Source organism: Lissotriton vulgaris, chromosome 2_2 (genome assembly GCF_964263255.1).
Source record: "Lissotriton vulgaris chromosome 2_2, aLisVul1.2, whole genome shotgun sequence".
Classification (NCBI taxonomy): domain Eukaryota; kingdom Metazoa; phylum Chordata; class Amphibia; order Caudata; family Salamandridae; genus Lissotriton; species Lissotriton vulgaris.
In genome coordinates, this window is record NC_141688.1 from 109659429 (window position 1) to 109686464 (window position 27036).

Sequence of the window (27036 nt, forward strand, 5' to 3'; positions counted from 1 at the left end):
GTCAGTAGGTGGCGTCTATCGACTCCACGTCCGTCGTCGTGGTCGCCGGGATGACACTGTGGTGTCTACTTAGACACCGCGCCTGCGCGCTGAAATCAGTTCTGACATGACTTTCCACACCAGAAGCACAGAGCCATACAAGACACTGACCACTGATGCAAAAAACTAGGGCCCCGGTAGGGAGTCCCTATCCCTAGGGGTCAGTTCGCAGAACAAGGAGAATGGGTGAGGCGGTTAAGAATCTATAACTAATATATTGATGTGTTTTATCTAGGAACCCGATTCAATATTGTGACTTTATGCCCCTATACGGCTATAATCAATAATATCCCTATAATGGTATAATAATCAGATATATATTTCAGTAAATCGCCCTTGCAGTCCAAGGCTCGGCAAAAGCTACTTCCTTGGATTCCTAGAGAGCACACCGAGTTCTTTTGACACACCAAACCTCCAGCAACCTGGGAAAGCCCCGCTTGCTTTGTTTTGATTTGTAATAGAACTCCTGCGAGCACTGTAAGAACGGCCAGTTCTTAGTGACATCTTTATTGACGTCTTATGTCCAAACCTTACATCAAACTGGCACCTTTCAGGTATAAATATACCAACGTTGCCTTAAGCAAACACACGGTGGTGATTCTGGAGCAGAGCAGCTAATCTACTTTCCGAGAGCCCAGCAGAAGCGAGAAGCCCACGGACGCTGCCCCTCCTCTTTGACGCGCTGAGAAAGACGCCGTCTTTTCTCCTGCCGAGAAAATCCAGCTTCGGCATTTCCAGCCTACCCTTGCGGGTGACTGGGATATCGGGTCCTGAGAGGGAGATACCAGACCTCCTACATTCTATTCCCAAGGTACAGTGCTGACTAAACCCTTAGAGAGAATTCTTGAACTAGTCCTTGGCAACAAACCTACTTAACTTAAACTGCTACTTACTTACTCCTTCCCACGTATTAGGCTTAGGTCAGGTACACCGGGGTAGGCGTATTTTAGAAGCACCAGTGGAGCAAGTTAGCCAATGTATACATGTTTTATCCATTTTAAAGTGTCTTATGGCTAAGAAACCTTATCAATGCTTTTACAGTATTATTTCATAATACTCCTTTTACTGTACGTACTTTACTTCACAATAAGTATTGCAATTGTGGCAATTCATTTCTCTTGCATGAGAAGGAAGACTGCTCAATAAATAATACCTTTCATTGAAAACGCCCATCTCTCTATTCTCTGCACCCTGGTGAAATTAAATATGCACAACTGACTGAGTGAAATAGCTGTCTATTGTTTCACACGACTCTAGAGATTGACTCTTATTCTGAGGGAGCAAAGATGTCATGTTTATGCGGTTGTCGGAAGCTGAATCCCTTCTTGTCTGAGCCAGGGAAGCTGATCACTTCCTATTCAGTCAAGAAAGTTTCCAGTGACCTCTGAGCAAGCTGGCGCAAACTCTAACATAGTCAGTAGAGACCTAGAAGACCGCAGTCCTACGTCTAAACTGCTGTTTATGTTATTCCAATGCGCAGGGCCAATAGGGAAAATAGGAACTACACTACAATATCTCTCTTCCAGATATATCGATACCGAAGGTAAGTAACTTGTTCATCTGAAAGAGACTATTAGTTATAGATACCTTACCTTGGAATAGATACCCCAGCAATACCAACCCTGGAGGTGGGTCTGCGGACCAAATTCACATCCGAAAATCATGGAGAACAGGCCAGCTGAAAAAGTAGTCTCTCCGGACATGGCTGTCCAGGCAGTAATGCTGTGTAAAAGTGTGCAAGGATGCCTACGTGGCTGCCTGGCAGAAGTCAAGTAAGATAACTCCTCGTCCCAAAGAAGTATTGGCTGATGTCGCCCTGGTAAAGTGGGCGCGCATTCCTACAAGAGGTTCCTTTTTAGGTAAAGAATAGCAGATTTTAATACATAGGACAACCCACTGAGAGAGGGTGTGTTTGTGCACTGCCCGACCCTTCTTGGCACCCACATAACCCACGAAGAGTTGATCGTCCATCCGGAATTCTTTAATGCGGTCAAGTTAGAAAGACGATGCACGTTTTGGGTCCAGGCAGTGGAGTCTCTCCTCCTCTTTGGAAGGATGCGAAGGCGGGAAGAAGGTGGGCAATGTGATGGTCTGACCTATGTGGAAAGAGGGAACCACTTTGGGCAGAAAAGAAGGCCTAGTATCGAGCACAACTTTGTCCGGATGGACAGATAGCAAAGGAGGCTTTAAGGAGAAGGCCTGAAGCTCACTCACCCTGCAAGCAGAGGTGATGGAAAGCAAGAAAGTAGTTTTCAAAGTAAGGAGACAAAGAGGACAATTATGTAGTGGCTCAAAGGGAGCACACATAAGATAAGTGAGAACAAGGTACAAGTACCACTGGGGCATCACGAAGGGAGAAGGAGGGAAGAGATGAGTAAAGCCCTTAAAAAATCAGTTAACAATAGGGAACTTGAAAAGAAAAGGTTGATCAGGAAGGCGAACAAAGGCCAATATTGCCGAAAGATAGCCTTTAACAGTACCCAGAGCAGAGCCCTGTGGGCCAAAGAAAGAATGAAGACGAGAACCTCTAAAAGAGGGGCAGAAAGGGGATCCACAGCCTTTGCTGTGCACCATGCCACAAACTTGTTCCATCTACAGGCGTGTACCGTTTTTGTGGCGGGACGCCGGGCTGCCAAGATGAAATTACAGACTTCGGGAGGAAGGTCGAAAGCTGTCAACTAGCGCCGCTCAATCTCCATTCAAGGAGGTGGAGGCTGGACAGGTTTGGGTGAAGGACCGTCCACTGCTGCTGTGACATAAGATCCTCACGAAGAGGCAGTCTGATTGGAGGATCGATGGCCATGCTCAAGAGCTAGGGGTACCAGACACTTCGTGCCCAGTCTGGAGCCACAAGAATGACTTGGGCCTGGTCGTGCTTGATCTTCTTCAGCACTCTGGGTAGAAGTAGTACAGGCAGAAAGATGTACAGGAGGCCGCAATTCCACTAGCGACGGAAGGAGGTGCGGAGCGAGTGCCGCCTTGCAAACTCCAACGTGCAGGACTGCTGCCATTGCGCGTTCTCTTCGGTGGGGAATAGATCTAACCAAAGCTCTCCCCACTGTTAAAAGAGATCTTGCACCACCTCCGAGTGAAGACGCCATTTGTGATCCATCATGCACCGGTGGCTGAGTTTGTCCACCCAGGCGTCCAGGGACCCTGCCAGGTGTTGAATTACTAGGGTCATGCCCTGATGTTCCAACCATGTCTAAAGGCGAAGAGCCTCTTGACATAGGGTCCACGACCACACCTCGCACTGTTTGTTGTAGTACCACATGGAGGTGATGTTGTCCGTTAACACCTGCACTACTCTTCCTTTGACAGAAAGAAGGAATGTCTTCAGTGCAAGAAGAATAGCCCGGTGCTCCAGAAACTCTCCCGGAGAACAGAGTCCCCCTGAGCTCTGCCTTTCCCATGTGGCCATCCCATCCCAGGAGTGACGCATCCGTCACCACTGTGAATTCTGTTTGGAAAATGGAGAGGGATCTGCCGTTTATCCAATCCTGGTTCGTGAGCCACCACAGCAAGTGACTTACAGTGCTCTCCGAGATTTGGACGACATCGGAAAGATTCCCCCGAGGCTGCGCCCACTGGAACTTCAGGTCCCACTGCAGAGCACCTGGAGTGATTTACCAGCAGGATGCAGGAGGCCATGAGGCCCAGCAGCCTCAGGGTCGTTCTCACTGAAATACGGGATAGAGGCTGAAACAGAAGTATCATAGCCCGAATATCCCAGACTCGCTGCTCGGGAAGATATGCCCGAAACCGTGCTGCGTCCAGAACTACTCCAATGAAAAGGAGCTTCTGAGAGGGAATCCGGTGTGACTTCGGCACATTGATGGTGAAACCCAGCGAATGCAGGAGGTCCGCCGTAGTCTGAAGGTGGAATTCGACAGCCTGGGGAGAGCTGCCTGCAAGAGCCAGTCGTCGAGACAAGGGAAGACTGGAATCCCAGTTCAGCACAGATGATCTGCGACCACAGCCAATACTTTGGTGAATACCCGAGGGGCGCTGGTAAGACCAAAGGGGAGCATGGTAAACTGGAAATGCTTGTGGCCTACCATGAAAATTCGGTAATGCCGGTAGGCAGGCAGGAAGGGGATGTGAAAATAAGAATCCTGCAAGTCTAACGCTACTATCCAGTCTCCAGGGTCGAGGGCAGACAAGACCTAAGCTAATGTGAGCATTCTGAACTTCTCCTTCTGGAGGAAGCGGTTGACGTCCCTGAGGTCAAAGATAGGACATAGGCCTTTGTCCTTCTTGGGTACTAGAAAGTAATGGAAGTAGCAACCATGACCTAATTCTTGCACAGGGACCCTTTCGATAGCCCCCTCCCTTGGCCAAGAGAGCTGCAACTTTCCGACAGAGAAGGGCCAGATGATCCTCCGACATGCGATGAGGATTGTTGGTGGCATGGAGGGAGGGGTAGTGTTGAAGGGGAGTGAGTTGCTCCTTCTAACTATATGCAAAAACAATCTGTCTGACGTGATGTTGCTCCAGTGGGGGAGGTGATGGCGGATCTTGCCACCCACTGGCAACTGGTAGCCCTGAAAAGTTGGATTAGGACTTTTTGGAGGCTGCTGCAGGGGGTTGCATTGGTGGACTTGCCCGCCTGCTGGCCCCCAGACCCACAAATCAGGATCCCAAGTTCACCGGCCACGTAGAGGCTGGGTGGCTCTGGGAAGTACATGATGGGGCACCCCTTCCGTAGCAACGCAAGGGGTAAAAGGCAGACTGCATGGGGAGAGAGGTGGTAGCGAAAAAAAAAAAAAAAAAAAAAAAAAAAAAAAGAGAGGTGGTAGCGAGGCCCAAGGATCTAGCCATAGCCCTAGAGCCCTTGAAACGCTCGAGTGCATTGTCCGCCTTGTCACCAAACAGGAGACAGGCATCAAAAGGCATGACCAAAAGGGTTGATTGGAAATCCCCAGAGAAGCCAATGGATCTCAGCTAGGCGTAGCGCCACAGAGTTACGGATACTGACGTTGAACCCGTTCTACCCTATGAGTCGGCGGTATCTAACCCGCACCTGATGGTGAACTTTGCTGCGTCTCTACCCCCTGCAACAGTGCGAGTAAGCACGGCCAGGGCCTCCTCCGGGCACTGTGGCAGCACTTGTGTAACCGTGTCCCACACAGTGTGTGTTTAACGGCCCAACAGACATGCGGTGTTCATGGACCACAGTCCCAAGCTAACAGACGAAAGCATCTTCTTCCCAAGATAAACTAGCTTTTTGGATTCCTTATCTGGGGGAGCAGTAGGGAGAGCGCCTTTTAAAGTGGAGGCTTGGACCACCAAGCTCTCAGGGGTAGGGTGTTGGGAGAGGGAAAGTGGGTCGCCCAGGGCCGGGCGGTTGCGTCGGTCAATCATCCTGTCCACAGGAGCCCCAGTGCTGGTCTTGACCCAAGTGCCAAGAAGAATGTCAGTGAGGGCCTCATTGAAAAGCAGCAAGGGCTCCAAAGAGGCTGCTGCCGGCTGAATCACCTCAGTCAGGAGGTTAGTCCTGACTGCCACCGTAGGAAGCTCAAGGCCCAAGGCCTCAGCTGCCGTATGCAACACCAAAGCGTAGGAAGCTCCCTCCTCCCTAGCCACGGTAGGGGGAGAAAGCATACCAAGGTCTGGGGATTTATCCAGACCATTGGCATCATCCAACTCATCTCTCCAGTCTGGCTCTTCAAGCTGGTCTGCCAGAGGGTCCACAGAACCTCCCAGTCCTTCTTACACTCCTCTGGCTGCCACTCAGGGCGGTAGGGAACGCCAGGGATGAACAGCGGGACAAAATGACCTTCCGGCGCCAGGACCGGCGGCGGTCCGGCACCGTGTCCATATGTGGTGTAGGGATGGGGTCGACTCTGGCCAGGGCTGCGGTCGGCATCGTCGATACTGGAATTGGTGCTGGGGAAGGTACCGTGAGGGCGACCTGCACTGATCTGCATCCAGGCCTGGATCCTTGGGGGCCCTGTGGCGCTGAGGCCGGAGCAGCTGGCATCGAAGGCCGAGAGCCCCCAGCAGAGTCCACGGGGCCTGAAGGCACGTTAGGCTCTCCACAGATGAAATGGAGGGCTTCGTAAAATGCACGAAGCTGAGCAGAGGATGCTCCGGCTCCCAGAAAGGGAGGGAAGCACATAGCCGTCCCGGTGGGCTCAGAGAACAGAGCTGGATAGCGGCAACGCTCCAGGTCCTGTGGCTTCTTTGCCTTCTTCTTGTGCTCCGACTTACCCGATAATTGTGAAGACTTCAAAGAGGAATGGTGATGGTTCTGCGACCGGTCCCGAGACCTTCCCTCAACCGGGACCTCGAACGGCGTGGAGCGGACTGCCAGGGCTCCAAAACCTTTCGAGACTGCTCCCACAAGGACTTCAGATTCAGGGCCCGGCAGTCGAAGCAAGCCTTTGGGTTGTGGTCGCCCTCCATGCACCAAAGGCACGCGAGGTGCCGATCGGTAACCGACATCAACTTGTGACAGGAGTCACAGGGCTTGAAACAGGGTCGACGACTAGACATCCCTCGTGTACCATGAGTCGAAAGACTCAAAAAAGATGGTGCCAAAAGTAAAAAAAGAGTTAGTCAAAAAGTGGCTAAGGTTCTGCCGTGGCTGGCGCGAAAAAGCATCAACTGACATCAGCGCGCAGGGGTGGCGTCTAAGTGGACACTGCGACGTCATCCCGGTGACCACGAAGCCGAAGAAGCACGTGGAGTCGGCTGATGCCACCAAGCGACACGCAGGGGTAATGCTATGAAAAAATCTCAGGATCCAGTCTGATGCCTGTGGTTTATTCTAAGATAAGGAATATATAACCAATAGCCTCTTTCAGATTTTAAATGTCATTTGATGTGACATGTCTGTCCTGATTTATATTAAAGCCTATCATTAATACTAAATCAAGAGGTGGAATAGACACTTGTAACCGCGTTACCTTGATTGCATAAAAAACCCTCTTAAACGTGGTGGATGAATTGTTTTAAGCGGTGTATCTTTTCTCCGCCCCTCACACGCGTTGTGGCATAGTCATAGGGTTTGATAAGTGTGCTGTATGCCTGCTTTAAGCCTGAGGCAACCTCTGGTCCAGCGCGGTAGTGCCCAGAGATAGTTCTGTGCCCACAAAAAGATTAGTTAAAAAACAAGCTAACATCAAGCAAGTATTTATTGAGGGTAAGATGTGGCTTGTTATTAAAACTAGGTTGGGTATACTAATGGACCGTGTGACTAGATCCTAATATACCACTTAGAATAATCTGTCAAACCGATTATTCTAAGTAAGATCTTTATTACAGCTGCTATAAGTATAAAGGCCATCTTCTCTATGATATGACTTTTGTAAAAGGGGGACAGAAAATATTAACTTAAAAAAAATAATGATCTCTACATTTTTGGTTTGTTTTTATTACCAACTACACGCTTTTTATCGAAAGCAATCCTGGAGCCTACCATCTAGCCATGCCTAGTTCCACCTCTGTTTACTATTATTACATAAGCCTGCCATTATAGTTATTTCCCAACATGTAAAATTAATAGTCTAAAATGAGATCCTCTTTGCAGTTTAAAGACCATATCTTTAGTGAACAAAAATGTACAAAGTTTCCAAGTACAAGGTTTTTAAACTGTACTGAAATGCCAGGATGCATACTTTGAGTTCTGTTTTTAACAGGAAGTGTATTTCTGATAAAAATGACTGACTTTTAGTTGAGTTAACTTGCTTTATATATTAAAAAGCAGTCTGGGAACAAGGAATGTCTTCTTTGTTTGGTTAAAATGATGGTTACACTGGTTTAAAGTATGAAGCTACCTTCCATAAAATAAGATACTTATATGTTAAAAAATATAACAATTGAAGCAGTCACACACACCCATGTTGGCCAATCCAATACCTCTGGGATCCACATTCCCAGAATATCATTATCGCTGGCGAGGTCCTGCCCAAACATGGCTTCCATAGCTTCATCATCCAAATCAATTTCTAGCTCCTCATCGAGGTTAAAATCATATAATGCGCCTGGGTCTTGCTGTAACGATATACCCTCTCTTCTGCTCTGATTTCTGTGGGCCTGCACAGAGCGGTAGAGTCCCGCTAGAGGGAAATAATAAAAAGAAAAAGTAAAAACTTTGTTAACTGAAAACAAATACACATTTTCTAATAAAAGGCTATAATTTTATTAATGAGATGGTTGGATTTTTGTAAAGAACATTGATTAAATGATCAATCTTAATCAGCTCTAGAAACATTGATCTCTTCTCACAAACATAAGTGTTGATTGCAACAAAAGCCAACACAGATACTAAATACTAAGGTCTTTGGGACTACTTGGGGAAAGAGAGACTACAGTGGTGGATGGGAGGCCATAAGACAGAAGTGACAAAAGCATCTAGGTCTGATTCTCAATGCGAGAGATTCCTGGACTGCATATACAGACTTTCACTGTAACAAAGCATTGGATTACAAATATGATACCTCTTCCAGCCCTGCTTGGGTCCTGGTTATTTAACCAGAGTTGTGGGAAATCCAAACTGTACTTTTTGACAAAGTACACATATAGTACTGCACTACATTTACTATAAAGAGGAACATGGATCTTGACACATGTTAACAGACTGCAGTAGCACAATGTATGATTTAATGGGTGATTCCTGAGTCACGCTGGAAATCTTCCCTAAGCATATAACAAAGTGTAGAAATACAGTAGTAAATAAGAGTTATATGGTCAAAACAAAACAACTCCAAACATGCTAAGGAAGAATAATGACGACTGGAGGTCACTGGTAGTTACATATGGAGTAGTTGGTATGCCAGCAGCGGATAGCCCCGATATATAATCAACATATGTGCAGGGAATAGCAAGTAAAATCTCTTTTAGGAATTTTTGTCAGCGCTGCTTCAAGTTGAACTATCTTACTGACAGTTTTGGCATGTGGGTCAGATTCCCAAGAGGGCAAATGCTGTTGATGACATGTGCAACAGAGAAATACATACCTCATCAATAACCAGATCACTCGCAAAAAAAAAAAAAAGATTAAAAAATGCACATCTATCTCAGATTTGTGGGAAATTGCGATTTTTAATGCTGTGGGACTTCTTAATGAGTTCGAGGTTTTTAAATTGCAAATGTTGCAATGCAATGAGGGTTAAGCACATAGAAAAAACTTATTTAAGGTAAGATCATATTTTTGTACATCTATTCGTAATAATAAAAACCAAAAATGCACGTGTTAGGACTAGTTGATCTGTAATTCAACTGTAAATGCTGGTTAAATAATAAAATTAATGTGTGTATTTTGCAAAGAAAAAATGGGTTATAACTCATACAAGGCCGAATGGCATGATACATTCAACTTGTCATTTTACCACATATGAAAGTCATGGCTTAACTGTCTTTGACACTACAGGATAGTGTCTGGTATTGGTTCTTTATCAAAGGCTAAGCATGCTTTCCATATTACTTCCATCCTGCCACTTTCCATCTATACCAATCATGCCTTTAACAGGTGTGTTTGACTACTGCTGATTAACTACTATTGATAAACGAAACTGCAGTGCTGTCAGTCAATTTATATTTGTCAACAAGCAAGAATGTTTTAAAGGGTGTACCAATCTTATTCGCTTGGTTCATCAAAAAAACAGAAGTAGTGCTGGATTAGGTCATTAACATTGTATACTTTGTACATTTAAGTTTAGATGATTTACCTGCTCGTGCCAGCAATGTTCTGGCTGCCAGATCAAATTTCTGCCTCCTTGTTACTGCTGATCTGCCCCTTGAAGGATGTCCACTTGCAGACGCAGTATTTTCAGAATGATCCAGACCATCAGGACTGAAAAATTAGCCACAGAACATTAGTAAAACATTGTTTCTACACAGGACAAAATAATGAAAGAGGTGGGGACCAAAGCTCATTTGATGACAGTAAGAGACTGAATAAGCCACATGTTAACGATGATGCTTCTGTTAAATGCAAAGACTGAGAATATATACTCACAAGGCAGGTCCAGTTTCTGAAATAATTCAAGTTCCTTGGTTAAGGAAGACAAAAACTGCCCAGAAACAATACTAACATTGTCCAGATTTTGCTCCTAAGAATATTAAATTTGCGAGCCACTCAGGTGTAAAATTACTATGTTGGAATTAGAAAGAAAAGAACTAAGCTGAATCTTCTGGAAATGGTTTGAAAGTACCCATTTTTAAAAAAAATGGAAATTAGTTCAAATAATCTGTTTTGAATTTACATTTAGTTGTAATATCTCCTTTAATTACCCTCATCCATAACCCTAATCTAACCCTTACACTATACCTCACCCATACCATTCTCCAAATCATACAAGTTACTTTTACCTTCGTTAATGATGTATCTGGTAGAGACGATTCTAGCCCCAGATTCCTTAACGTAGAATTATCCCCAGGCGTGAGACTGGATCTGGAATTTTTTTTGCCACAGCATCTCTGCTCCCCGGGGGCGGCACCACGTGACTCCGCCATGACGCTGTCCACGTACGTGACGTCAACAAGGTCACATAAGTCCCACCCCGGCGCGCTGACATCAGTTTTCTTCAGAGAATTTCTCCGTGCCACAACGCGGAGCCATCACAAACAAAACTGAGAGAGAGTACAGTAACAGAGAAGGAGCCACAAGCCCGGAACAGACGTCTAACGACAAGGTACCCCATGACAACACCACCAAGGAGTCGTGTATCCCCTGTAACGAATGAAGGACCGAGGCATAGCCAAGAGACCCCCACCCCAGAGGACTGCAGAGGAGTCAGGAACCCCAAGAAATGAAGAAGATAAGGAGTAGGCCTCACACTTTAAACCCAGGGTGTAGGGAAGCAGAAGTACACCTGTACCTACCGTCCAATTACCAGAAAGGAAAGGAAAGAATGTAACAAATACACAGAACGAAGTACCCTGCCAGGGAGGAAGTGAAAGAGGACACTTGCAGAAGACAAGCCACCCTGAAGGAGGCGAGTGCAGAAGCCCAAGCCAAAGGACCTCGCAGAACGGGGAGGCAGGGCGGGCTGTGAAGGAATCTGCGGCTAGAATCGTCTCTACCAGATACATCGTTACCGAAGGTAAGTAACTTGTACATATGATAGAGACTACTAGCCGCAGACGTAGAATAGATACCCTAGCCATACCCAGAGGGGGTGAGGGTCTGCAAGAGGAACTCACCAGCTTGGAAGAAGAACACAGAGCCCCAACTGGGAATGTGTCATGGGGACAAGGAGGACGGGCCCAGGCCCCACCAAGTAGAAGTAAGCAAGAACAAGGAGAAGGGAAGGCCAGGATACCACAAGCCTACCCGAGGGGCAAAGGGCGCCTGCCGGAAACCACGGAGGGATGAACGGCACCAAGAGGGTACCAAGGGAAGAAATAACCACCCGCCGATCCAAGGAGAAAAGGTGGAAATGGAGGCAGAGTTTGCATTGGACAAGGCTCCACAGCCAAGAAGCGCAGAAGGGAGACACAGTCGCGCAAACCTCCAGCAGAGCAAGGAACAGGAGCACACAGGTACACACCGAAGCCCACAGAGGTGGACCATAACCACCAGGCATGCGCAACCAGTAGTTGGTAAATACTATGAAGTAGCATGCCCAGAGCAAGCCAAACGCAAGACGAAGGCAGAGGTAAGGGAATCGCCGAACAAACCCAGGAGAAGAACCATCCGAGAGGCACCACCCGACCCCCGAAAAGAAGTGGGATCGTCCAGAAGCTAAAGAGAAGAAATCTGTGGTACAGACCTAAAGCCGTCAATCAGAACAGAGGAGAACACCAGGAGTATCCTAGCCCCCCTGGAACACAAGGCAGAGGACCAGGCCGAAACGCCGGATAACAAGGTGAAAACACCATGACACAAAGCCGTAGGTGGCATAACAAAGTCGGTCTGGCGATCCAGAGGTTGAAAAGGGACAAAAGGCACGATAGGCAAGCCCTGTAGACAAAGGATAAGAACACCATCAGATACTGACAGGACAGAGCCCGGAGCGGCGCAAGCTGCACTAAGACGGAAGAAAAAGACCACACTAAGCGGTATACAGTGATGCCAGAAAGGGCGAGGAAACCAAGAAGATATCCACACCCGCCCAGCTTAGGACAGAGCTATACAATAGCTACAAGAACCCCACCTAGGGTATGACACGTCCCAAAACAGAACATGGGAACGCCTCTTAGAGAATAAACTCTGCAGTAGAGGTCAAGAACATAAGAACAAGTTACTTACCTTCGGTAACGATATATCTGTAAGAAACATTAGTTAGTATTAGATTCCTTACCTTAGAATATCCCCAGGCGTCAGTCTAGATCCGGAAATTTTTGCGTAGCAGTACCCCTGCGCGTCGGTAGGCGTCGTCTGCAGGCGTCCCCTGCGGCTCCGCGTCCGTCGTCGCTGGAGTATATAGACGCCGCCTCCGCGCGCTGACGTCAGTTCTTTGTACACAGCTTTTCCGCGCCAGAACACGCAGAGCCATGTGAGAACCAACACTGGTGCCATTTGAAACTAGGGCCCTGAAAGGGATGTCCTTAACCCTAGGTATCAGTTCGCAGAACGGGGAGGATGGGTGGGTTCGGTAAGGAATCTAATACTAACTAATGTTTCTTACAGATATATCGTTACCGAAGGTAAGTAACTTGTTCATCTGAAAGAAACACGTTAGTATTAGATTCCTTACCTTAGAATAGATACCCCAGCAATACCAACCCCGGTGGTGGGTCTGCGAACCAATACATTCCTACACCAGAAAGTCCTGGAGGACAGAACGGCCAAAGAAGCCATCCCTCCGGACTTGACTGTCCAGGCAGTAGTGCCTCGCAAAGGTGTGCAGCGAGGCCCACGTAGCCGCCTGGCAAATGTCCTGCAAGGGGACTCCCCGGCCCAGGGCAGTAGTAGCCACCATGGCCCGAGTGGAATGGGCCCTCAGCCCAACAGGAGGCTCCTTCCGAGTCAAAGAGTAGCACGCTTTGATGCACAGAACGACCCACCGAGAGATGGTCCGTTTATGTACCGCCCGTCCCTTCTTCGCACCCACGTAGCCAACAAACAGTTGGTCATCCACCCAGAACTGGCGTGTGCGATCCATATAAAATGAAAGCGCACGTTTTGGGTCCAGACGATGGAGGCGCTCTTCATCCTTTGAAGGATGCGGAGGCGGGAAGAAGGAAGGGAGGGCGATGGACTGCCCGATGTGAAAAGCAGAAACTACTTTGGGCAGGAAAGAAGGTCTAGTCCTTAGAACCACCTTGTCAGGATGAATGGACAGGAAAGGAGGTTTGACAGAAAGAGCCTGGAGCTCACTTACCCTCCTGGCAGAGGTGATGGCAACCAGGAAAGCAGTCTTTAAAGTCAGGAGACGGAGAGGACAAGAATGAAGGGGCTCAAAGGGAGCACACATCAAAAAGGTTAGAACCAGGTTCAAGTCCCACTGAGGCATCACAAATGGAACAGGTGGATACATGTGTGTGATGCCCTTCAAGAATCTCGTTACAATTGGGGACTTGAACAAAGAAGGCTGATCAGGAAGCCTTAGAAAGGCTGAAAGGGCCGAAAGGTAGCCCTTGATAGTGCCCAGAGCAGAGCCCTGCTGGGCAAGAGAGAGAAGAAAAAGAAGAACCTCGGAAAGAGGGGCTGAAAGAGGATCCACAGCCTTTGCTGTGCACCATGCCACAAATCTGTTCCACCAACAGGCGAATACCGACTTTGTGGAGGGACGCCTGGCTGCCAGAATTCCATCACAAACTTCAGGAGGCAAGTCAAATGGCCTCAACTGCCGCCGCTCAATCTCCAAGCATGGAGGTGGAGACTGGACAGGTTCGGGTGGAGGACCGTCCCCTGCTGCTGTGACAGAAGGTCCTCCTGAAGGGGCAGGCGGTTCGGGAGACCGACTGACATGCTTAGTAGCTCGGGATACCAGTACCATCGAGCCCAGTCCGGAGCCACAAGGATAACTTGGGCCCGGTCGCGCCTGATCTTCTTCAGCACTCTGGGCAGAAGTGGTATAGGCGGAAAGGCGTATAACAGACCGCAACTCCACTCGTGCCGAAAGGCGTCACCGTGCGAGTGCCGTCTAGGAAACTCCTGTGAGAAGGTGGCCTGATATGCAGTGGTCACTATTCTAGTGAACACTATGTATCAGTCCAGCAACCCTTATTGATGATTGGTTGTAAGTCAACCTTATAGACCAGCTATCCTAGTAGCGTGGATACGAGCAGTCTAAGGCTAAAGACTCGAGAGGGCGTGTTAAGCCAGCTGTTATACCACATATACCCCTTGAACACCAAGTGAAAGGACACCACACAAGTGTTATGAAAATAAACAGTTATTTATTAGAGATCACAACAGCCCTGTACTCTTTATGAGGACAGGGTACTAAGCACAAACCAAAACTCTTACAAAAATACTTAAGTTAGCACAGTATATACAAATGCCCGAGGGGCACGGAAAACCATATACTAGAAAAGTGGAATGCGAAATTACTAGCAGGTAAGTACAGTACTAATAGGCTTTGGAATCGCTAGGACTTGACTATAGAATCGTTAGATTACTTCTAGGAGACCCAGGGGACTCGGGTGCAGTGTGTGCACTCTCACGCGAGATGCGGGACAAAGTCTATGGTAGCTAGAAATTGCAAAGTTAGTGTTCTCGGGCGAACCCGACCTGGTAGGGAGAAAACGAAAGTAGATTCTGACCCTTGGATAGTGAGGCTATGCTGGGGCACCGAAATGCCGAAGTTACCTAGCCCAGGGGCTGCAGCTGCATAGGACTCAAAAGACGTCGGGAATCCTCGTTGACGGACCAGGAGCCTGGAAGAAAGAAGTTGCTGGCAGGCGACCAGTGAAGAAAGTTTGGTGGATCCAAGCCTGGATCGATGGAAGATGACACCTGAAAGCAGAGGGGACCAAGTTCGAGACTACTAGCCAGTAGTCAGTGGGCACCAGGAGGGCACCGGATGGTAGCCACCTCGACAAGGCGTGTGGGTGACGCTGGGCTCGGAGATCTCACGGACCAGGAGGCGTTGTCAGCGACCAGGAAGGAGGATCGAGCTGTCCCACGAAGATAGAAGCTGTCGGCGTCGCTGGACCCAGGATTGGGCAACAAAGCCTTGGCAAATTCAAGCCCACGCGGTGGACCTAAAATGGCATCTGGAGTGGACCAGGAGGGTCCGGGGTGCCTCTCTTCAAGAAGGAAGCAAGGGCCAGTCTGGAGCAACCAGACCAGCAGCAGTGATGTCGTCGGGCGTCGTTCAGAAGGCCACAAGCCAGCCGGCTAGTAGCCAAACAACGCGGTGCACAGCAAACAGCAGAAGGGCCCCACGCAGATCGTGGAGATGCAGGGAGGCTGATCTTGGGTGCTGGAGCTGCGCAGGGTCGGGGCTTCTCGGACCCCAAAGCACTCACCCGTGGAGGACACGGTGGGCTTGCAGTAAAGATGTCGTGCAGTCTTGGCGATCGTCGCTCCCTCGAGGTCTCGTCGCACTCACGGTTCTCAGCTTTGCTGTAGAGGTGAGTAGAGGTCAGAGGTGCCAGGGAAGCCGGGTCTCGTCGAGCCGGGTCGTCGGATTCGTGATGAAGGACTTGCAGCAGACCGCAGTGTTCTTTAGGATGGTGCCCGCTTGATGCAGGGTGACTACTCCTTAGCCACAAGGGAGAATCTTGAGGAAGAAATCTTGAAGTCCTTTCGAAGAAAGTCGTATCTTGATTCCAAAGATGATCTAATTTGAACAGGGGGCCCGCTCCCATCTTTATACTAAAAAAGGGGGTTGACCCGGTGACTAGGTCCTGCCTATGGGTGGGACTAGGTGGGGGGTGGTTACACCCCTCAGCCATGCCGGACTTCCCCAGGCCAGGGGCTGGTGTGCCCCTGGAACTGGTTCAGACCGGCCTATGCGTAGTGAGCACCGGGGTGCCACTCAGCAGTCACCTTCCTGAAAAGCCCTGCCGACCCAGGATACACAAAACCATGTCTGGGACGGTGCTAGCACCGCCCCGGACAGGAAACCCTTTGTCCAGGCTCCCCTCGCTGGAAGGACTCCCAGCTGCAGGGGGTCAGACTCGTGTCTGTGGTGGCAGCATCCATTTTGTGGAGCTGAGGCTTCAGTTAACTTTAACCGGGGTTCACAGTTACATACATGTCGTGTCCCTCTAGAAGGGTGGAATGCTAACCCCGTCGCCAGAATTGGCGAGGGGTTAGTATTCCAATTCGTATGACACCTTACTCAACATGTTTTGATAAAGCAATACCAAAGATAGCATTTAACCGCGAGGATTATAATGCACTTAAGAGTATATGGTATGCGATATCATGGAACAGCTATTAGGACTTGGTTCCGCAAGCTGCAGACAGGCTCAGCTCATGCCAGAGCACCATCTCACACGATTCCAAGCACTCTGCCTTCAGGATTGTCAAGGCCTGCCATAGGAGTGACTGATAGGAATCTGTGTGTCCATTTTAGGGTTAGGTATAGGTATACTACACCTACAGCAAAGGGTGATTACACGACTTTGCCCCAGCTGTCATGCAGCCAGTTGTGTCAAATTTAGGAGGCCAGCCAGGGGTGGCATAATACATGCTGCAGCCCCTGGCAGCCCTGGGTACACCTATGCCCTGAGTTACAGGGTCTGATAAGGTGGCCCAGTACCAATTGGAAATGCACCTAGGGTACATGGAATCCATTTTACAGAGAGAGCAGTAGGCCTGGGGTCCTGATTGGCAGGGCCCCAGGTCGACTATGTCAAAAACCAGCTAAAACACAGGGCAAAAAGTTGGGGGCAACCATAGTCAGGAGGTACCTTCCTACAACTCCAACGCGCAGAACTGATGACATTGCGCGTTCTCTTCTGTGGCGAATAGATCTAACCAAGGCTCTCCCCATTGCAGAAAGAGGCCTTGCGCCACGTCCGAGTTCAGACGCCATTCGTGATCCATCGAGCACCAACGGCTGAGTTCGTCCGCCCTGGCGTTCAGAGAACCTGCCAGGTGTTGAACCGTCAAAGTCACGCCCTGACGTGCCAGCCACTGCCAGAGGCGCAGAGCCTTCTGGCAAAGGGTCCACGACCCCACCCCGCCCTGTTTGTTGCAGTACCACATGGCGGTGGTGTTGTCTGTGAACACCTGCACTACACTCCCGTTGACAAAGGGGAGGAATGCCTTCAGTGCTAGACGAATCGCCCGTAGCTCCAACAGGTTGATATGGAGCCGGGACTCCGCCGGAGACCAGATGCCTCTGATCTCCGCCTCTCCCAAGTGGCCTCCCCAGCCCTGGAGGGACGCGTCCGTCACGACAACGTGCTCCGGTTGGGGAAGGGAGAGGGATCTGCCTCTGACCCAATCGCGGTCCGTAAGCCACCACTGCAGTTGTCTCTCAGTGCCCTCCGAGATCAAGACGTGGTCGGACAAGTTGCCCTGATGCTGGGCCCACTGAAACTTCAGGTCCCACTGCAGAGCCCGCATCCGCCACCAGGCGTGATGCACCAGAAGGATGCAGGAAGCATTCAGCCCCAGCAGCCGCAGCGTCAACCTGACCGAAACCCGGGATAGCGGCTGAAAGATGGGAATCAAAGCCTGTATATCCCGGACCCGCCGTTCCGGAGGATAAACCCGAAACTGCGCCGAGTCCAGAACCGCTCCGATGAAAAGGAGCTTTTGAGAGGGACGCAGGTGTGATTTCGGCACATTGATGGAGAACCCCAGGTCGTGCAAGAGGTCTGCCGTCATCTGAAGGTGGTGGACGACCGTCTGGGGTGAGCCCGCCTTCAACAACCAGTCGTCTAGGTAGGGGAAGACTGAAACCCCTAACCTGCGCAGATGGGCTGCGACCACCGCCAACACCTTTGTGAACACCCGTGGGGCGCTGGTAAGGCCGAAGGGGAGCACGATAAACTGAAAGTGCTCCTGGCCTACCGTGAACCGCAGGTAACGCCGGCAGGACGGGGATGTAATAATACGCATCCTGCAAGTCCAACGATACCATCCAGTCTTGCGGGTCTAGAGCAGCCAAGACCTGAGCTAATGTCAACATCTTGAACTTCTCCTTCCGGAGGAAGCCGTTTACGTTCCGTAGATCCAAGATAGGACGTAGGCCCCCTTTGTCCTTCTTGGGCACCAGAAAGTAGTGGGAATAGCAACAACGCCCTACTTCTGGCCCAGGAACGCGCTCGATGGCCCCCTTGGCCAAAAGGGCCGTAACTTCCTCCTGCAGAAGTGCCAAGTGGTCCCCCGACACACGGTGGTTCTGCGGTGGCATGGCTGGAGGATTGGTCTCGAAGGGGAGGGAGTAGCCCCTTCGGACGAGTTGCAGCACCCACCTGTCCGTTGTGATTGTGCGCCAGCGGGCGTGGTGATGGCGAACCCTGCCACCCACTGGCGTCACATGGGCCTGAAAGCACGGACTAGGAGGATTTGGAGGCTGATGCTGCAGGGGGAGGTGTGGCCTGACCCCGCCGTTGACCCCGACCGCCTCCACGGCGGTTTCCACGGCCGCCACCGCGTTGATAAGATTGTTGCGGCGCGTGGTTAGCAGCATGTGTGGGGACGCCCCTTCCTTGGCCACGAAAGGAGCGAAACGAACCCGTTTGCTGGCGCTGGGTCGAGAGACCCAAGGACTTGGCCGTGACCCTGGAGTCCTTGAAGCGCTCCAGCGCGTGGTCCGCCTTGTCACCAAACAGGCGACAGCCATCAAACGGCATGTCCATCAGGGCATTCTGGACATCTGCCGAAAAGTTGGCGGATCTCAGCCAGGCGTGGCGACGAATCGCCACCGTCGTGGACATAGCTCTGCCCAGCGAGTCGGTCGTATCAAGACCACACCGTAAGGAATATTTTGCTGCGTCTCGGCCCTCAGCCACAGCCTTGCCGAGCTTCGCCCGCACCTCCAAGGGGCATTCTGGCAGCAGTTCCGCGACCGTATCCCACACAGAGTGGGTGTAGCGGCCTAAGAGGCAAGCGGTGTTGCAAGACCGCAGTCCCAAACTCAGGGACGAGAAGACCTTCTTGCCATACTGGTCATACCTCTTAGATTCCCGGTCGGGCGGGGCCGACGGGAATGCGGTCTGGGAAGTCGAGGCCTGGATCACCAGACTCTCAGGGGTGGGATGGGTGGACAGGAACTTGGGGTCGTCCGGACACGGACGGTGGCGTCTGGCCACGTTCCTATCAACAGGCGAACCTGAAGAGGGCCTGGACCACGTGCCCAAAAGAATGTCTGACAAGGCTTCGTTAAACGGCAGCAGTGGCTCCTGTTGGCATGACTGAGGTTTGAAGACCTCAGTGAGGATGTTAGGCCTCACGGCCGCGACGGGGAGCTCAAGGTGTAAGGCCTTGGCAGCCCTCATCAACACCACTGAATAAGCAGCCCCCTCCTCCGATGCCACGGTAGGAGGCGAGACAAAGCCAGGGTTAGGAGAGTCGTCCAGACCACTGGCATCACCCAAGTCACCTGACCAGTCCACGTCGTACTGACACTCACGGGACAGAGGGTCCTCAGACCCCTCCCAACCCTCTCCGTACTCTACATCATCTCCATATTCGGAGTCAACAATGTAGACCGGCTCCTCGGGGTTCACAGGCCCCATCGGCGTCGAGCCCGGCGTCGAGCGACGCCGATCCGACTCCGCGTCCGGATTCGGGGAGGGTATGGGGACGACACCGCCCGGAGCCGGCACAGGAGAACCGGCGCCGCGCGGGGACGGCGTCGGGGGTAACCCCGATGGAATCGGCGCCGGAGAGGCCGGTAGACCAGCCGGCGTCGACCCCGAAGGCCCCTGCGGCGCAAGGGTCGGAGCCATCGGCGGCACCCGGGCCGGGGCACCCGATGGCGTCGAGGCAGGGACACCCGAACCGCTAGGGCCCCCAGACGGTAGCACCGGGCCCGAAGGCGCCGAAGGCGCCGAAGGCGCCGGAGGCCCCGTCGGAGAAGTGAGCGCCCTCATGGCCATGAGGAACGCCCCAATCTCCTCAGGCGTCGCACCTTGCCCAGGGACCGGAGGGTATGGAGCAGGTCGCGCCGGCGACTCTCGCGGAGCCGCGGGGTTGGGGTCACCCGAACCCCCGGCCGTGTCGCGCGAGCGTCGGGGGGAGTCGGGGGTACGATGACGACGCCCCGACTTCTTGTGTTTCTTACCTGAAGAGTCCGACGAATGGTGACGACTTCCGGAGCGCCCGGCGCGGCTCCGCGACCGCTCCCTCGAACGCTCCCTGGACCTCCGGCCGGACCGGGACCGCTCCCGACGCGGGGCAGACACCCGGAGCTCGAGTAGCTTGCGGGACCGCTCCCGTCTAGCCTTATTAGTCAGAGCCCGGCAATCGACGCAGGCGTCGTGGTCGGGCCCAGGCACCGGAGGAAGAGTCGGTGATGGTCCGTGACCGACATCGTGCGGTCACAACCGTCACAATTCTTGAAACCGGACATCCTACCAGGCACCAAAAAGATAGAAAGTTAACAAAACTTGGTCAAAAGACCGGAGTACTGCTCTTCGGATCTGCGCTTACTGGCGCGGAAAAAAGAAGAACTGACGTCAGCGCGCGGAGGCGGCGTCTATATACTCCAGCGACGTCATCACGGCGCAAGACGCCGACGACGGACGCGGAGCCGCAGGGGACGCCTGCAGACGACGCCTACCGACGCGCAGGGGTACTGCTACGCAAAAATTTCCGGATCCAGACTGACGCCTGGGGATATTCTAAGGTAAGGAATCTAATATTAACGTGTTTCTTTCAGATAGGACCTGTGGGGAGCACCACAGGCGGCTTACCAATCAGTAAAAAATTACACAGATGGTCCAACATGAGGACCTATACGGCTTCACTAACAGCCCAAAAACACACTCAAGCTAAAGGGCTGTACCAGCAGCCAACAGTACAGGGGAGCCAAATGAAGGCCCCTGAAGGCATTCCAAGTCACACAAAACACACAGACGGGCCAACCGAAACACTAGGCCCAAAGAGAAAGGTGGGATGAACGCCTCCCAGAAGGCACCTGAGGACCAACAAGCCGAAGCTTACAGAGTGGGAGGAGGACGGAGCCCTGCAAGGAGTTGTTGAATGGCGGAGTCCGTGTGGGTATTAAACAAAAGAATCCAATCAAAAGGCAAATCAACAAGACACTCTCTAATATTCTCCGGAAAGACGCCATGCCGCAACCAAGCATGGTGGCGGAGAGCCACAGAACTCGCCAAAGCGCGGCAGAGAGAATCAGAAACATCCAAGGCCGAACGGACAATAAATTAAGCTAACACCGACCATCCAGCACATGGTGCCGCAGATCAGCGCAGACACCTTCATGGGAGGAGCGAGGCAGAAGGGACTCCACAGAATCCCAAAGGCCGGAGGTAGCCCTGGCCAACACAATAAGTGTGTTGAGCGCGCGCAAAGCAGCACTAGTGGAAGCAAAGATGTTACGCCCCCAGGAGTCCAACCACCGGGCCTCCAGTGACAGAGGGAGCAACACCGAAGGCAAGGAAGGAAAAGCAGACTGCAGGACAGGGCCCTGAGCCGAAGGATGGAAAAAAAGGCAGACTGGATTGTGCGGGGCAGGACGGTGCCAGTGGAGGAGAGGCTGAGGCATCTCCTGTAGCAGGACACCCTCAGGCCCCCAGAAGAGAGTTGTGGACTGAAGCGTCAAATACAAGAAGTAGCTCCCTTCTACCAGAGCCCTGGTGGAGAACCTCCAACAAATGGTCTGGAGGGAGTGGGTTGAGTAGGGTGCCCATTTGCAAAATGCCAGCGGCCTTGGAAATAGTCCTGGGAAAGGCTACACTTGCCTCCATAGGGCGTCGCGGGGGAGAGAGCAACTCTACCGTGGGCGAAGGCTGCAAACTAAGCCACCCGTCCCTGCGCCCAGCTGGAGGAAGAAATGGCCAGCCCCTTAAGGATTGAAGACCCATGGACGAGTGAGGGGCCTGAGGGGTGTCCGGAGAAGGCGGAGAAGCCTGCGGGGCAACCAAGGGTTAGGAGTCTGTGGCAGCGGAGACGGTGTAGAGCCCGCCCTGGAAGACGCCGGGGAAAACGCAACGATAAGGCGTCCAGTCTCCGGCAAAGAGGAGACAAGGAGATGACAAACCTCCGGAGACGAAGGGACATCTGGAGACGAGTCGAGGACCCGACGTCGGGACGGCATCGTAGAGTTCCCCATGGGCACCGGTGTGTCCTCGATTGACGCCGAAGTGGCCACCAGGGGTGCAGAGTTGACCTCCACCACGTGCTTGACAGGAGAAAGGGGCGGGGTCGGAGCCAAAGCTGCCAATGAACTGTGCCGAAAAGGCACCGGCTAGACCTCCGATGAGGCAGCCGCCTGCACAGAGGACCGAGGGGGACACGGGGAAGTGCCCCGGGTCCCGGCATCCACCCGCGGCGCCACCAGGGATTGGGAGGAAAGCCGACGGCAAGCCGGAAAGCCGTCGACTCGGCTTCCGGTAAGACGAACGCGGGACACAGCGGCCTCCTATGTCACCAAAGGGAACCCCGTGGGGTTTTGCAGCGAGGCATGGTAGCCAAGAGCACTTCAACAACACCACACCTCCAACACCTGAAGCCAAACTTGTAGGCGCCGGGGACAGAGCTTCCGGCGAGTCGGCGGAAGGCCCGTGCATGGCGAGGGATTCGCGGACGTCTCAGGAAGAGGAGTGGGGCCAAAGAAAACTGCAGAGCCGTAGCGTAGGCCTCCATTTGGGCCCTTGTCGCCCCAATGCCAGGAAACAGCGAACAGGGTGGCAACGGCCAAGGGCGCACATCCCGAGAGGAACCTGCGCCCTCTGCAGAACGAGGACAAGGCCTCGGTGACAAGCTGTAGGACTTACCGGCGGGCGAGCAATGCCCATGGGGCCTCAGTGAAGGACGATGCCGCAGTTTGAAGCAGCGGTTCCTGGCCCCTTCTGAGGTAGGGGACGGACGCGGTGACGAGACCGATCTGGACAAGCGGGCCGAAAGCAATTTCATCCGGCGCTCCCGCCGGGACTTCAGCTTGAGATGTTGAAAAGCGTAGATGTCCGTAGAATCATGTTACTCGCCCAAACACCACATACAAATAGGGTGAGGGTCCGTCGCCGACATCTAACGCGTACAAAAAGTCATGTCTTGAAACCCGAAGGCATGTGCACACTGTTCCCAACGCAAAGGCGTTAAAAGAAGGCCAGAAAACAGGTCAAGGGAACAAGATCCGGATCCGCGTTGTACGCGGTAAAGGAGGAAACTGATGTCAGTGCACCAGAGTGGGACGTATGTGACCTCTCTGACGTTACATACGCAGACAGCGTCATGGCGAAGTCAAGTGGTGCCACCCCCGGCGCGCGGAGATGCTGTGGCAAAAATGTTTTCGAATCCAGTCTCGCGCCTGGGGATAATTCTACGTTAAGGAATCTGCGTCTAGTAGTTTCTATCAGATATAAGGCTCGCTCTAATTTTCAACCTAAGCCTATCTCAACGCTTTCCCGTAATGCTAACATTCTTTCTAATTTCTCGCTGTTTGTTTTTTAATATATTGAAGCAGAAGGATTGGTATTTGTGATTAAAATCTCAAACATTTGTTCATTTTCAGGAGCTCTTATTTATTGCCCTTCCCCCAGACTATCTTGCAGATTTTCAAATGCTCTGGTTGATTTTGTAGCTCCTTAATGTATCCAATACTCTAATTTTACTGTTACTCTAATTGTATTACGCCCACAGAGGAACTCAGCTGTAAGGTAGCATGATCAATAAGATATGGCCTTTTAGGGTTCAATTTACCTTAACTGGTCTTCAGTCATACTGATGAAGAATGCTATACTCTTTTTTTTTTATAACATACTTTATTGATTTTTTATAAACCATATTGTGTCAAGTATACACTGTTAGGTATATACAATTAGCCCCAAATGGGGAAACCGAGTCAATGTATTATATCTCAGCTATGAGAGCACCAGACATGGAGACTGTAAGCAAATATGAAAATGTCACAAAAGAACAAGTTACTTTCCTTCGGTAACGCTTTTTCTGGTAGATACAGTATCTGCCTGTGGATTCCTCACCTTGTGAATATCCACCTGCGTCAGCAACGTTCGGAAAACTCTTTTGCAGCACGCCGGCGTGGACGACGTCACAGGAGCACGGCATCGCGCGCGACTCCGGCTGACGTCACCGACTCCTTATTAGGCCTACGTCGGCGTGATGACATCAGTTCTGCCCTTTTTTCCGTGCTTCGAGGCACCCGGACGGACCAATGACAGAATAAATACATATATATACAGTGTACATAGTACATACAACTCAAAACTGCACACATAGTGCCAAGCAAGGGTACGAAAAACCCAATTTAAATACATATAAATATACATAAAAATACATAAACTCAGGTATAGCAGAGTGGACAACGGGGAGGCGGGTGGGTCAGTGAGGAATCCACCGGCAAATACTGTATCTACCAGAAAAAGCGTTACCGAAGGTAAGTAACTTGTTCTTCTGATAGATACATCTGCCAGTGGATTCCTCACCTTGTGAATAGAGTCCCAACAGTCCCCACTCCCGGAGGAGGGTGTCCACTCTCCTATACCAGAAAATCCTGGATGACAGAGCGCGCAAAGTGGCCGTCCCTCCTCACATCGGTATCCAAGCAGTAATGCTTTGCGAAAGTGTGGAGGGAGGCCCAAGTCGCGGCTCTGCAAATATCCTCAACAGGTACACCTCTAGATAAAGCAGAAGTAGCAGACTTTGCTCTAGTAGAGTGAGCTCTTATACCCTCAGGAGGGTCCTTACCCGCCAGGGAGTAGCAGATCTCGATGCATAAAATTATCTATCTTGAAAGAGTGCGCTTGTGCACAGATCTTCCTTTCCTGCAGCCAGCAAATCCAACAAACAGCTGGTCATCCAACCTGAACTCCTTTGTTCTGTCCAGGTAGAAGCTCACCGCCCTCTTAGGGTCCAAGCGATGAAGCCTCTCCTCCTCCTTGGAAGGGTGGGGGGAGGATAGAAGGTAGGAAGGGTAACAGACTGCCCCAGATGGAAAGGAGTTACCATCTAAGGCAGAAAAGCAGCTCTGGTCCTGAGAACCATTCTATCAGCATGAATGGTCAAGAATGGGGGCTTACAGCTAAGAGCTTGAAGCTCACTAACCCTCCTTGCCGAGGTACTTGCGACCAGGAAGACCGTCATGAAAGACAAAAGTCTCAAGGGACATGAGTGTAAAGGTTCAAAAGGAGAACCCATCAAGAATGTAAGAACAAGGTTCAAGTCCCATTGAGGTACAAAAAAAGGTGTTGGAGGAAATGTATTAGTAAGGCCCTTAATGAAACGTAAAACAATCTGAGATTTAAACAAAGAAGGCTAGTCAGGCAAACAAATGAAAGCCGATAAGGCCGACAAATAACCTTTGATAGTTGCCACCCCAAAATCCTGCTGGGCCAAGGAAAGTGCAAATTGAAGAATATCGGACAAACGTGCCCTTAAAGGATGAATGGACTTCTCTCCACACCAAGCAACAAACTTAGACCATCTATAAGAATAGATGGACATGGTCGGAATCACGCCTGGCTGTTAAGATGACATCCACCACATCGTGAGGGAGAGAAAAAGAACTCAGGTTGCCACATTCAATCTCCAGGCATGAGGGTGTAAGGTTTGGAGGTGGGGGTGTAGAACCTGCCCCTCCATCTGGGAGAGGAGGTATGCCCTATGAGGGAGACAGAGCAGCGAGCACGAGGAGAGGTGGAGAAGATCTGTGTACCACACCCTTCTTGGCCAATCCGGGGCGATCAATATAACTTGGGCCCGGTCTTGGCGAATCTTCCCCAGAACCTGAGGAATCAAGGGTATGGGAGGAAATGCGTAAAGGAGTTGCAAATCCCAGCTCAACTGAAACGCGTCTCCCAGAGCTCCTTGCATCGGAAACTGGAGACTGCAGAACGATGGGCAGTGAGCATTCTCGTGAGTGGCAAACAGGTCCACCTGAGGAGTTCCCCACGTACGAAAGACGTGACGAACCACCTCCGGGTGAAGCCTCCACTCGTGGTCGGCCAAAAACTGCCGACAGATACTGTCTGCACGTACGTTCAGAACCCCGGCCAGATGATTTGCCATTAGACAAATCTGATGGTCCTGAACCCAAGACCAGAGACGCAGAGCCTCTCTGCAGAGACACCGCGACCCCACTCCTCCCTGCTTGTTGACATACCACATCGCGGTGGTGTTGTCCGTCAGGACCTGAACCGACCAAACGCGAAGGGAAGGGAGGAAGGCCTTGAGTGCTAAACGTATGGCCCGTAATTCCAAAAGGTTGATGTGAAGCCAAAGACCCTTGACCTCCAGGTCCCCCAGATGAGCACCCCACCCTAGAGTGGATGCATCCGTTATCACTGTGGCCACCGATGAAGGCAGCTGGAAAGGCTTCCCTTGAGACAAATTGCCTTCCACGCCCCACCAAGACAGATCCGCCGCAGTTTCTCTGGAGATCCTCACTGACTCCTCAAGATCTCCGTTGTGCTGATACCACTGCCTGCAGAGGCACCACTGGAGTGCCCTCATGTGCCAGCGTGCGTGGTTGACCAACAGAATGCAAGAAGCCATCAGACCGAGCAGACGAAGGACCTTCAGGACTTGAACAACCGCTCCATTGTGAAATAAAGGTATAATTTCCTGTATGTCGCGAATCCTTTGAGGAGGAGGGAAGCACGACACACAGTAGTGTCCAGTACCACACCTATGAACAGGTTGCGCTGGGGGGGCACCAGGTGAGATTTGGGTACATTTATTGAAAAACCCAACCTGTGCAACAACTGAGTTGTCTCTTGCAAATGATGGAGCACCTTCTCCGGCGACTCTGGACGATTAGACAGTCCTCCAGATAGGGGAACACTGGAATCCCCGACCTTCTGAGATGTGCTACCACCACAGCCATCACCTTGGTGAAGACTCGAGGCGCAGTAGTAAGTCCAAACGGAAGGACTGCAAACTAGTAGTGTTGCGAACCCACTAGATAGATACTTCCTGTGAGACTTCAGGATGGGAATGTGAAAATACGCATCCTGCAAATCGATCTACACCATCCAGTCTTCTTCCAGCAG

At 51.3% G+C, this 27036-nt stretch overlaps 1 protein-coding gene across 9 annotated transcripts in view; it reads right to left on the reverse strand.

Moving 5' to 3' along the window:
* The window catches only part of HERC1 (HECT and RLD domain containing E3 ubiquitin protein ligase family member 1), a 2101515-nt gene that overhangs the window by 977639 nt on the left and 1096840 nt on the right, over positions 1 to 27036 (reverse strand). For 7 of the 9 annotated variants that reach the window (XM_086959402.1, XM_086959399.1, XM_086959397.1 and 4 more), the window contains exons 43-44: positions 9714 to 9838; positions 7882 to 8102 (exon numbers count right to left, since the gene is read on the reverse strand). In XM_086959402.1, coding sequence (XP_086815528.1) covers positions 7882 to 8102; positions 9714 to 9838 — 346 coding nt within the window. The remainder of the gene's footprint in view (positions 1 to 7881; positions 8103 to 9713; positions 9839 to 27036) is intronic. The other 2 variants (XM_086959401.1, XM_086959395.1) reach the window with 1 other exon arrangement.